This window comes from Labrus bergylta, chromosome 6 (assembly GCF_963930695.1).
Source record: "Labrus bergylta chromosome 6, fLabBer1.1, whole genome shotgun sequence".
Taxonomy (NCBI): domain Eukaryota; kingdom Metazoa; phylum Chordata; class Actinopteri; order Labriformes; family Labridae; genus Labrus; species Labrus bergylta.
In genome coordinates this window covers 28,059,856-28,072,694 of record NC_089200.1, presented here as the reverse complement: position 1 = coordinate 28,072,694, position 12,839 = coordinate 28,059,856, and the positions used below count along the sequence as shown (strand labels likewise).

The window sequence follows — 12,839 nt, the reverse complement described above, 5'->3', positions numbered from 1 at the left end:
TGTACACTCGAAATAGGTTTCCCACTTTCACAGAAATGTCTCAGACATGGGTCACAGTGTAGACAAGACATTATCTCATTCACAGCAGACATTAAATCAGTCTTTGGCTTTCAAATGACAACAATTGTTTTGTTGAGGTAATACATATTTTTATATAAGAGCATTGAGAAGCAGAGATTGGTGACACAAAAGGAAATAAAGAATAGCATTTGAGTCAGTTGGCAAAGTGTAAATAAGCTAGTAGAGCATTTTCACAGAGAAGTCTCTTTCAAATGTAAAATCTTTTTATGACTTTGTTTTAGGGAAGTTAATTATTTACATCAAATAGTTACACATCACAAAAACTCAATAAGAACATTTCATACATGACTAAACATTGTGAATCATTTATTTCCGTCTATAGCTTCTTTTCTTTTGCAGAAATGTTTAGACACAGTGACTCAAAGTAAAAAAAAAAGATTCATAATTTAGCATGCAAAAGTGCAATATCATAAAAAGTGACAAAGAGATAAATGCATAGCGTAGAAAAGTTAGGGAACAGAGAAGTAATGCATATATGTACAATGAAGATTTGTCGGGCTCGAGTCTCTCCAAGCAATTTGTAAAAGTCATTGAAAAATCATTACAAAAAACAGGACTCTGGCATTAGCATGCTCAATTACCCACATGGAAGATTTACAATCTAACTTCTTTATGTTATCAATAGAGTTTCTCCGTACTGTCCATTAGAAAAAAATGCAGTTTTAGCGCAATTCAGCATTGCCTTCGCTGTGAAACCAAGAGGCGGCTACCAGGCAAACAGTACAAACAGTGTACAGCAGGCATGAAAAAATTTGCATATAAACACTAGACATTTTTGTCGAGGTACAGGGCCATAAACCAAAGAAGTGGACAACATCAAAATCCCCACCTTTGTGTCTGTCTAGTCAATAGTTGAATAATATGGTGGCACAACCAACAGTCTGACATTGTTACTCACAAAGACAAAAATACCTTAGTTAAAAATGAAAAAGCCTACACATGAGAATTTATAAAAGTCTGGCCGAGCATACAGTACACAAATAGTAGATACATTAAAACTCTGTACATGTCTAATTATTTGGTGTTTGACACAAATTATTCCTAAACATACACAGGAGGACACACTTGTGAGGACTAAATTCTTGTCGATGCTCAGGCAGCTGCAGCCCCATACATCATGCACTTATTGGAAAAAACATGCTGCTTGTAAAGCACAGGCAGTTAAAAAATACATTTTTGAACTTTGTTTAGTCTCCTGTCTTGTTTTAGAACAATGTAGTGTGTTTGAAGGCTACCATTTTCTGCCAATGAAGGTTGCCGATGAAGCAAGTAGAGCAATGTAGGCCTAGTCTTGCAGACTTTGATGGCAAGGGCTAGTGTCATTGAGCTCCATCCAGTATCAATGTTCACTGCATATCGATGTGCCCATTAGTCCATTTTCCTGGGTTACAAATGTGGGCCCATAATGCAGCGCATAAAAAGTAAATCTGATCTATGCCGAGTTAAAATACATAGCAATCCACACTCAAGTCCATAAAGGTCCTTCTTGGATGCGTAAGAAGGTCAGGTGATGGTTAATGGGCTTGAGCTTGTATGGTGCTTTTCTATTCTTCTGAATACTCAAAGCACTTTTACATCGTAGGTCACACCCACCCATTCACACACTGATGGCAGAGATTGCTTTGTAATGTGTCCATCAGTATTAACTAATCCCATTTATACACATTCATACGGGATTTTGGGATTAAGTGGTTTGGCCAGTGATGGGGATCGATCCCCTGACCTTCTGGTTGAGAGATGACCACCTAGCCACAGCCAGTGGTAGAGTCAATAAAGTCTGTGAAGGTTCAGGGAGTGGGACAGACAAAGGAGCAAGGATTTTATTCTAAAGTAAGGGGCTACATTGGTTCATTAACCACATTGTGGAAATTGGTAATTGATAGTCAGGCCGATTTTAGTTTGTGTTTGAAATGGATCAAACTGTGCCAAAGATTGAGTTCCAATTTCTCTTCCTCAAAACTCTGACTTGGCGCTCACAGAGCTTTCATGTGTTCCCTTTAATTCCCCGCTGGTGGCTCCTGACACCCCCGCCTTGTCTTTGCAAAACAAGCGCATTAAGGTGCCTCGAAACTTCTCAGCTCCAAACAGGTAGATCAAAGGGTCCATGGCGCCGTTCAGACAGGTGAGGGAGGAGGTGAGGCGGTTGGCCAAGCTCAGACCTCTGCGGGTCTGGCAGGAGACGCCGGGATGGTTGTAGCCCAGGATGAACGTGGCCCTGCTCACATGATATGGCAGGAAACAGACCACATAGATGAGCATAACCAAACCAATGGTGCGCAGGGCCCTCATTTTGAGAGCTGGCTCTAGCCTGGAGCCGCGGCGCAGACTGTGAATAATGAGCAGGTAACAGGACAGGGTGGCGAGGAACGGTGGGGTAAAGGCCACAGCCAGTGAGATGAGGGCTTTGCGTGAGGCCTTCTCTCTGTACAGCTGCAAACACACCGTCACGCCATCCACCTCTGTAGTCTGGTGGGTGATCAGCAGCGGTGCCATGGAGACTGTAACCAGGGCCCAGAGAGAGAAGCTGATGATGTGAGCGTAGCGAGCACGACGGACCTTCAGCGACCTCACAGCATGAACCACTGCCAGGTAGCGATCCCCCGCCACACAGGCCAGGAAGTACAAACTGGCATACATGTTGACATAAAACAAAAAGCCGGCCACTCTGCAGGGCACCTCACCAAAGGGCCAGTGTCCTCCAGTGAGGTGGTAGGTGGCCCTCAGGGGGAGAATGACCACGTACGATAAGTCTGCCACAGCGAGGTGAATCAGGAAGATGTTAGCTGGAGAGGAGGAGCCTCGCTGATGGGAGAAGATCCAGAGAGCCAGGCTGTTTCCGTTCAGAGCTAAAAAGAAAACCAGGATGTAGAAGCATCCAAACAGGGTGTTCTCCACTGTTGTGTCCACTGCACAGCTCTCTGATGACTGATTGGACAGCAGGAAGGGCAGCTCTGTGTTAGCAGACTCCATTCTGGTGGCTGAGGAGACAGAAACATTTTCTTTAAATGTATAACCCCAACACAACCTATGGTAGCCCCTTGTCAATTACAAGGTAGCCATGCCATAAATAATACACCTATTTGCTATTTTAATGATGATCTATCGAAAAGCTTTACAAAACACTTCAGTCATATTTTTAACCAAAAGCTGCATGAGAAGAGGAGAGAAAGCTCTTTCTAAATGACACAAATATGCTGGCAATGGTGCTGAAACTTGAAAAAGTAATGAGCAATTGAGACAGTGCGTAGGAGATTGCTTGTGATTTTTTGGTAACTTAAACAAAGAAATGAACAAATATTGGGTCCCTATGGATTCTGTTTTTGGTGCTATGGTATCCAAAGGGGTGTCAATATCATTTGCTTTTTACAAAACTGTATTGTAGTTTAAAAGTCTGGGATCGTATCAACCATAATTGGAGAAAATTGAGAACTTACAATAACAAATTTACTTCAGATAGGTAATTAATCATGTAAGAACTTTGGTAGTTTTTTGGAAGACTTTATACAATGAACCATGTTTTTCTATCCCAAGAAGTCGCCCCCTGCTGGCTTAAAAATAAGCAGTTTTAAAACACTGCTATGTTGGCTGCAATTTGTCGTCAATGCTTCTGTAATAGTTCATTATTAGTATTCATAAAGCAGACTGTCAGTGACAGGAAACCAGGCCATTCCTGTCCACGCACACTCACACGCACACACACGCACACGCACACACACACACACACACACACACACACACACACACACACACACACACACACACACACACACACACACACACACACACACACACACACACACACACACACACACACACACACACACACACACAGGTAGGGAGTGTTTGTCACAGTGCCAGTCCCACAAGGTAACAAAAGATGTCAATGTCTCCGGCTCAAGTGAACATGTCCTCTGAGCGGATAATTACTTCATCCTGATCACGACAAGTATCAGACTTCCTCTGCACGGTCTAAAGTCCAGGAAGTCTTTGTCCATTACAAATACACTCTTCTTTTTACAGCTCTGTAGTCTGATTTGTCCGTAGAACTTCTTTTATCTGCACTGAATGGCAAACTCTCAAGGGAAAACAAGAAGAGATGGCACAAAAGAGCTTCCTACCAGCATGTCTTAAACTATAGCTACTTCATATGTTACATTTTGTTTGCTTGAAGCTCCAGTGAGGACTTTTTAACTGGCTATGAAACAGACTGTAATTATTAGTGATCCCTTTATGAAACAGTCATTTTTAATGTTTTTAACCACTGCTGCTGGGCCAGTGTCAGTTGAGGGGATTACAGCTCTGCAGAAACAGCTTTACTGTACAATTTTCTCTGCAAAGATTCACAGTGCGAGATTTTTTGGATGTTAAAATAAAGCAGGATGAGATTTTTTTTGTTGTTGCAGAAAACACAACTACAAGAAAAAAATCAGGTAAGATAGAGACATAGAGAGTTACTAGTTTTTACCCAGGGGGCGCCAAAATCAAGGGAAACTGAAAGTTCCTCACAGGAGCTTTATTGAGTCAAACATCTGATGTATTTCAACAAGTGGTGGTTTTATGAAGCATGATTGTAAGTAGTATGATTATATTGCTTACATAATGCCAGTTCAAGGTGGAACAGCAGATAGGCTGAACTTAGTCTAGACACTTCTGATAACTGTACACTAGAGTCCCAAACTGATAATTTAAAGTTTTAATATATTTTCTAGGATGATTCAGAGGACTAAACATTTGTTTTAGATATATTCAGACACACCTCAGAAATGACCACCCACTCATGGATCCCCTCCAGAAACTCTGGCAAGCTCTGACGGTCCACACCTTTTAATTTCTTATTAAATCCTCCTTTAGCCTGACTTCTGAACAAACACCGCTGGGGCGTGAGCAGAAATCCGTTATGTAAGAATGTTTTTCATTAAGTTTCAGATTTGTGGGGGATCCAAGAACAATACCAAAACATGTAGCAGGGGTGAACTGTCGTCCCACAGATGTTTCCAAAGCTGAAGGGAGGACAGTTTGTCTAACAGTGAAATGTGTTTAACAATGTAGCACAAATGCAACAAAAAGCTAAAGGGATTGTGTCCCCTTTATCTGACTGGTTTAAATCTCCATTTCACCAGCTCACTGTTCAGAATTTTGGCCCATTAGGAAGCAGCCAGATGTAGCCGCGTGGCTCTTTTCAGAGTCAGAGACCAACAACAGACGACTTTTCTCAGCCAAGGCTCAGACTTAGCGAATTCAGGGGAACAAGTCCCCCCAAAGAAAAAGGGTTGCGGTCCCAGCAGGGATAACAAACGTGGAGCAGCACAACTGAATGGAAAAGCCTCCGTAAATACGGAGCCCTGAGGGATAATCCTAAAGAGAGGAGATCCTGAAATATGCCTCCATCACAACGATCAGTGTAAGCAGATCTGTGCAGGCGTTCATGTGCAGAGTGTTGGCAGAGAAGACACCGAGCATCCTGGCACCGCTCAGCAGTCAGAGATTAGCCAGTAACAATTTGTTGTGATGCTGTGATGTGTTTAATCTGTTATAATAAGAACTCGACACAGTAAAGCCTGAAAACATTGAAGTTAATGTGAAATTAGATGCAGGTGCTCTTAATCGCTCTGATCTTTAAAAGCTGATCCGCTGAGCTGTTCTGGGATTTACATGACCATAGTGATTCATTTACACAATACATTCTCACTATTATGTACAGTGTATGTTGTCCAGGGTATTTAGTTTTACTGCAACCATTTGTGTCACTTACAGTCAAAAGAAGGAATCCCTGTTGAGGAGCCAAACTTTTAACTCCACTGTAATGCTGTCTACTGAGGTACTTGCAGACCTCAAAGGTAAATCTTTTATTATATCTCATTGGGGCTTTTTCCTCTTTTTCAAATGTTTATTTCTTTCGAAATCAGCTTGTTCCTATTGACCTCATATGATACAATGTGATGGGATGTGATCGATACGATACCATACGATTCGATACGATGCGATCAAAACGATACGAGGTGATACAATTGATATGATGCAAAACGATACAATGCGATCCCAGACATACGATACTATGCGATACGATTGATACGATACAATGCGATCCCATACAAAATGATACGATGCGGTTTTACATGATACGATACAATGTATTGCAAGTCTATCATAATAAAACATCCCGAGTCTGATTAACTGAAGAACATAAAATATTAAGTACAGGATTGATGTATTTCTTCACTGCAATCTGGTGTCAGTTTCATCTCTCATCACACTTCATCCTGCTGTCTGACTTCTCACTGTCTGTCTTCTTTTTCTTTTATTGTCAACTTTTCTTCTGCCAAGTCACTTCCGTAACCCTCATTCATGGACCCAACCCCTTTACTCTCATCAAACTTCCAACTGTTTCCAGTTTCCCTCTGCATTTCATTCTGTAGACTTTGCACAATCCCTGGACCGATTCTTGCACATTCCTGCCGACACCTTTACGACAGAAATACGGTACATATTTCATATAATCACATATCCTATTTGTCCTGTACATGAGTTAGAAGTATTTGTTAACTAAACTTCTTTAAACAGTCACCCATGTTGTACGCTGCTGAAAACATTTTCAGCAGCGTGCTGTTAGACACCTCATCTAACACCTTCCCACAGCAGTTGTTTCAGGCATTAAGAATAACCACATTAAGAATGATCAACTTTGCTGCTGATGGTTGTGTTCGCTTCAGTAGGTCATAAAGAGGAATGAACATTAAATTCAGTCTGACTCAGGTATTGTAAAAAGACTTCTCACAGGGGCTTTAAGATTCAGAAATACTTCATTAATATTATTATGTCAGGGGGAGTTGTATTTCTATGTTCATTGTTTTGCTTTCACACATCAAGACTAGCTCCAAGTTTTTGTTTTTCTGATTTACATAATATGCAAATTTACTGTAAATAACAAGTTTCCATTTACTTTATTTTAAACTGTTGAGTTAAAAAAAACTGCATGATTAAATCTGAGGACAAATGAGAAGACGTACCTGAGATTTGGAGCTTGTCAGAGTTCTGAACTTCTCAAAGAAAGATTTGGCTGCTGAAGGGAAACTTCAGCAACAATCAGCCCAGGAGTGAAGCAGAGTGACGACTGTGGAGATCGACCGCTGAGCTGTAGAGGGACTGAAGCTCGGACTCAAAGAATGCCGTCCTCTAACCTCCTTTCTCCTCCTCAAGATGTTCTTGGGAATAAGACTGTTGCTCTTTTTGTGTCTCAACAAATTTGATAACAGGGAGGGAGTCCCGACGGGAGCCTTTCGTTTGAACCCTGACCCCACCCTTTCTTTCTCCATCCCCTTCTCCTCAGAGAGCCACTTGTGCGCTCCACAATAGCCTGAGTCAGAATAAGCTGCACATTTAAGCCGCAGGGGAGAAGAATGGCATGCCTCAGTCGCAATGAGTCGTCGGGTATGAATCCATGGAAACGAGGCCCAGCGGTTGTTCACCGAGCGGCTTCACCATGACTCCCACCCCCCCACTGATAGATAGAAGATGGCCTGTGTTGTTGATGGAGATGTTTATGACTAAAGTGTTCAGAGATGATCTTTTGTAAATGCTGTTTAGTTCTACAGAGGGCCTCATTCCCTATAGGAGAGTGGGTGAAAAACAAGAGCAGGGAGGGAGGAGGAGGGGGACGCTTGGAGCAAACAGAGGCCCTTGTTGGTCCTCTACCTCCTGGGGGCATCTTGAATTGGAATGCCCAAAATAATCAGTCACATAGCCATCGGACAGATGTGGAGAGAGGTCCCACTGGCTGAGGGCGGATAATATTTCTTTCATAGAAGGAGATCACAGCTGTGTGTCGCACACATCGGCCCTTTCTCCTCTCCATTTCATCCACATGCAAATGCTGTTCTGCACACTTGAATGAAGGCACTATCTGTGCAGGGCTGTGGAGAAGCTTTAAGATCACTACTCTGTTAATCTACTGCCAACTGCTAATTGGGACGGCCCCTCGCTTTTGTTCAGTGTCTCAGCTCTGTCTGTTGTGCGCCTCGTAACCCTGGAGCAAAAACATTGCCTTGTGTAAGTGTTTACTATCATAAATACAGTATATCGTTCTTCCGACTGCTGTGAAGGAGAAGCTCACAGCTGCTCAAACAACTTTTTAATAGAAAATAAGACACTGTAGTTACACTCAACAGCAGTCCCACAGCGGGGAAATATCATATATTTTGTTATTTTTATGAGCAGAATCATTTAAGAATGAATTTATTTTCTGAAGATACTCGTGTATTTATAGTACCCTATGCATTTTCATCACTATATTAGCAGGAAGAAGACATTTTTTGAACAGTGAAAACCTTTTTGTTTGTACAAGGATGCAACATAGACTGTATAAAACGTGGACATTTAAACTCAGTGATGTCACCAATTGCTTTCTGAAAAATAGTTTTGAAGCCCAGCGATGGCAGACGCCAAACTGGAAATTGTGTCTCTTGAATAACTTTTGGCAACATAGTAACAGGCAAACAGCAGGAGGTGAGGGGAGCCTTAAACCTTTGTGATAGCTACAGTGCGCCCTCCCATAAGTTAAACCAGCTACACCTGTAATTATGCATAACTATCATCTTTAATATCATCAAATTGGACGGGTTACAAACATTTTCTGCCCCATAAAGAGTGTATAACGACAGAGACATGAGCTTTTTAAAACAAAACCACTTTCTGAACCAGGCTGTTAACTTGTTTACTTCTGCTGGGCAATTTAAAATGGGCTCTTTGCAGGGTCTTCCTGCCTGGCTTTTGCAGCCTGCCTCAAGTGGACATTTTGTGGAACTGCACCAGGGGTTTCAGTATAGAAGTAAGAGGTGATTTTTTTTCTCAAAAAACATTTGGACCTTGTCCCAACCCTCTGTGTTTTGATTGGCCAGGGAAGTCAATTGGCCAAACACAAGACTTTCTCCTAAGAAGAGCACTGTAAACATTTCACTGAACTCATTTTGAACCTGTCGCAGTTTGGTCAGTTCAGAACCAAAACTAATTTGTTATGTTTAGAGGGGATCATTGTTCAGGCTGAGATATTAAACGTAGACAATGTAGAATTTTATTAAAATGTTTGCACTAAAATATCTAAATATATTAAAAAATGACTTGAACTATGTTATACTTTTTGTTGAGTACTTATATTACCTGAAATATTTCCAAAAGTTATCAAATCCAGTTATCCTTCATTTTATATTTGCAATGAGACGTGTCTTCTCGTGGCGGCCTGCAAAGACAGGCCAGATATATTTAAAGTTGCCGTGGAAACCAGATGTTAGATCAAAGACGCTACATAAGGAAGTGGTAACTGCTACTGAAAGCTGCTGTGCTGTTGCCGTATATCCTGCTGTAATAAAAATGTCATGTAAATTATACTTTGATACATCGTTGGTAAACATAGTCTCTTCCTCAGGTCTGTTTTGCCCGTTTGTCTTGACTACGGCATCTTTTGTTATGGATTTGAATCAGAGCTCCCTGGTGGCGGGATTTTTCCCACACTGTGCGTTTAAGTCAACTTTTTCACAAGATGCAATAAATAAGCAACATTCATATTAAAGAATACCTTTATTTTCACAATTGGCTTCAGTGGTTTTTTAAAAGAAGAAAGTGCATGAAACACAATAAGTGTTGGATCTGAGTGATGGATATAAATGTGTAGGAAATCTTCAAAGGGAACCTTTATTATTATTGAAGGCATGCAGATCAATATTGAAGGTTTGAGTCTCATAAATCTTTCATGATAAACAAATAAAATGAAGGTTTACAAATTGGACTGATTTGTGAGTACATGATGGATTTCAATAATGATTATTTTTGTCACCAAACATTGACTAAAGAACTTGAATAAATATGTAAAACACTTCCTGTCATGTGAATTTACTGAATTAATTTCATTTTGTTCACTGGATGTGGATGGCACACTTAAGCAGAATAAAATGTATTTGATTATAAAGCATTAAAAAGCCAGAGAGGCTGGTTTATTTCTTTAAAACAACACCTATTTTTGTATCAGGGATGTAAAAACAAACAAACTCAGAACTCAGCTCAGTGTGAGAATAAAGCTATTCTGTACACAGACTGACAATTTTATTTTTGTTTTTACATTAAGATGTTTTTAAAGATTCCTTAATTCATCACACGTTTCTAATTAAAGGAGCACTATGTAAGATATCTGCTGAATTCAATGATAAAGTGACCTAACTGTATAATCAGACAACAATGCTGCAGCGAGTAAGTCCCCCTTCTAAGTTTAGATTCCTGTCCTGAATGGTCTGTTTTTGTTTTCACCAGAGAAGGAGGCAGTTTTACACGGCCGTTTTGGACGCCCCTGGATTTGCCATTTGCAAAAAACAGGTGTTGCAGCAATGGAAGCAGGCAAGCGAACTGGTTCAGATATAACTGATTTTACCTGATTGAAAAAGCCTCTGCATTTTAGAAACGTGCTCAAACTAGGATCAATATTGGAGATGAAAATAGAGAGAGGTTAGAACGCAGAAAGGTTCCAAGACCAATGCAGAGCTGGCTAAACACTGAAGCTTCCGTGTCCACGTCATGGCAACCCACATGCGCATCAGCTCTCGGAAGGAGGGGGCGGGGGGAGACAGCTCTCTCCAATGTAAAATGCAGTACACATTTTAAACGCTAGGTGTCAGAGTTACATATTTCTCCTTTAATATATGAAAATGAATGTTTTATTTGAGTATTATAAACCTCATTCAACACTAGATTCTTTCCCTGAATTAAGGATTGGAGAAACTGTGTGTCTAGAATATGTGTTGTTCACTTTGGATATGTTATTGCATAAATGCCAAAGAAAAATACAATACAATGTAGAAATCTACAACTTCTTTAAGGAGCTGACAAATTATCATTGAGTTGATTGTAATACAAAAACCAAAATGTTGCTGCTCTGCCTCTTTTAGTATGAACTAAAAGTTGAGTGTGTCTGTGTTAATCTGCAGAAACAGACAGAAGTTTGTGTCGTCACACACTTGTGTCCCTGCGGCTCAGCTCAGTTGAAGCGCTGGTTCCTGGTTTGTACTGCCTTCCTCTCTCTGAGATACATGTTGACATAGGAGGTTATAAGATCGTCCATCTTGTAACCCTTTAGAAGAAAAAGACACAGTGGTGAAGAACAGAAATCAAATAGACAGTTTATCACTTAAAGCTCACGTGTGTGTTTAGTAGATCTTACCAGCGAGGTTTCACACAGGAATTTGCTCCCCTTCACTAAACTGCCGATGGTCATGTGGAAGTAGGTGCTTCCACTGCACCAGTTAGCAATGCGGTTGAACGGGTGATTTGCCAGAACATCCTACACACGACAAAGGAATAGTAGTAGAATAGTTAATGGTAAAATAAATATAGAAAAATGATGTGAAGGGAATACTCTTCTTGAGTCATTTTGGCATCTTTAAACCTGGGACATATATTTAAAAACTAAAAGTTGCTTCAGTAGATTTCTTACTTCTGAGTGAGCTGATGGCATTGATAACCTTTGGGGCAACTCGGCTTAACAAAGTGAGTCCAATAAAGTGTTTGTTTTCTTCAAACGGACAGACTCAGATTATTTTTTGTAACATCTGACAACATTTCCCTAAAAAATAGAAACCGCTGTTTGGATTTAGATGAAGATGGATCTGAGTGGTCACTTTCTTTGAGCCAACAGACTCCATTGACAAAAAAACAGTCATTTTAACCACACAGAACAAGAGAGGTTCTCGTCTACAGCTGATGTGATGGGATCTTTTACCAAAGTCACATAAAAACACAAACAAAATAACTTATAGAGGCAGTTATTGAACAGGAGATCTGTGTCCTGCGAGGAAAAATGATTGCTGTTGGCAATGGAGATTGGTTGCTTTGAAGAAAGAGATATTAACGCTGTTCCATAGTTTAACAAAGAGGAGTTTAGTCTAACAAATAGGGCTATCTAAACAGGGATCATTTCTGTGATGTTGTCAGACTCTGAGGATAACAAGATGAGCCTGTCAGTGCAAAAAATAAGTACTTTGGCTTGTTGATTTGATACATTTTCCATTGATTATTGCACCGTTTAGGAACAATTTAATGTAATGCTCTAGAGAAATTCCTAAGTTGTTTGTACGTATGAATGATTTAAAAAAAACAAAATATTAAGAAAAAAGGCTTGGTTTTAAAAATGCTAACATGTACATTAAGTGATCATTTTTGAGTGTTTTTCTCACCTTGGTTTTAGGGTGGATGATGGTGAGTCCTTGCTTGCTGATGGCTATTCTCACAATATCTGGGAAATTTTGTTCTGAAGTTTGCTGAAAAGAAAAATGTGTAGAGCAAATGAGAAAACGCTTTGTTACAGTAGATTCTGAATATTTGCACATAAACAACAAATGCACCACTATCACAAAGGGTGGGAGGAGCTCGAAGGCAGAGAGCTAGAGCATCATATAAATGAGATAAATAATCCCTCCACCCAACCAAAAGGACTGCAGCTCTCACCTTCACTTCAAAGAACGCGCAGCCAAACGTCGGCCAGCGGAACACCGCCTTCAGGAAGGCCACCATAGCTTCTTCAACAGTCATACCAGCTTGTTTGTTAAAAGAGGCAACAATAGTCTGAAATGATAAAAAAAAAATACATCGCAGCATGATGCAACACCCTGGCTCTTTAGGAGAAATGTACATCCTGTTAATGAGGTTAATGATTGTCAACGCCCCCACAGCCTTCAGGCAGTATTGTCAGAGAGCAGAGAAAAAAACATAGGGATGACATA

General features: G+C 40.5%; 2 protein-coding genes across 3 annotated transcripts in view; both read right to left on the bottom strand.

The window, feature by feature from the left end:
• Positions 1–111: 111 nt before the first annotated feature.
• gpr17 (G protein-coupled receptor 17) lies at positions 112–7,567 on the bottom strand. The gene is made up of 2 exons (XM_020630898.3): positions 7,089–7,567; positions 112–3,059 (listed from the first exon to the last, which is right to left on the bottom strand). The coding sequence occupies exon 2, from the start codon at positions 3,049–3,051 to the stop codon at positions 2,035–2,037; it is 1,017 nt and encodes a 338-aa protein (XP_020486554.1). The 5' UTR covers positions 3,052–3,059; positions 7,089–7,567; the 3' UTR covers positions 112–2,034.
• A 2,065-nt stretch (positions 7,568–9,632) lies between these two features.
• LOC109982112 (unconventional myosin-VIIb) overlaps positions 9,633–12,839 on the bottom strand; it is a 29,532-nt gene continuing 26,325 nt past the window's right edge. For both annotated transcript variants that reach the window (XM_065956103.1, XM_020631196.3), the window contains 4 exons: positions 12,565–12,681; positions 12,294–12,377; positions 11,282–11,401; positions 9,633–11,191 (listed from right to left, as the gene is read on the bottom strand). In XM_065956103.1, the coding sequence (XP_065812175.1) occupies positions 11,099–11,191; positions 11,282–11,401; positions 12,294–12,377; positions 12,565–12,681 (414 nt within the window). In that variant the 3' untranslated portion in view covers positions 9,633–11,098. The remainder of the gene's footprint in view (positions 11,192–11,281; positions 11,402–12,293; positions 12,378–12,564; positions 12,682–12,839) is intronic.

Excerpts from the sequence above, each read along its gene's own strand:
- gpr17 (XM_020630898.3), bottom strand. The coding sequence starts at position 3,051 with ATGGAGTCTGCTAACACAGAGCTGCCCTTCCTGCTGTCCAATCAGTCA.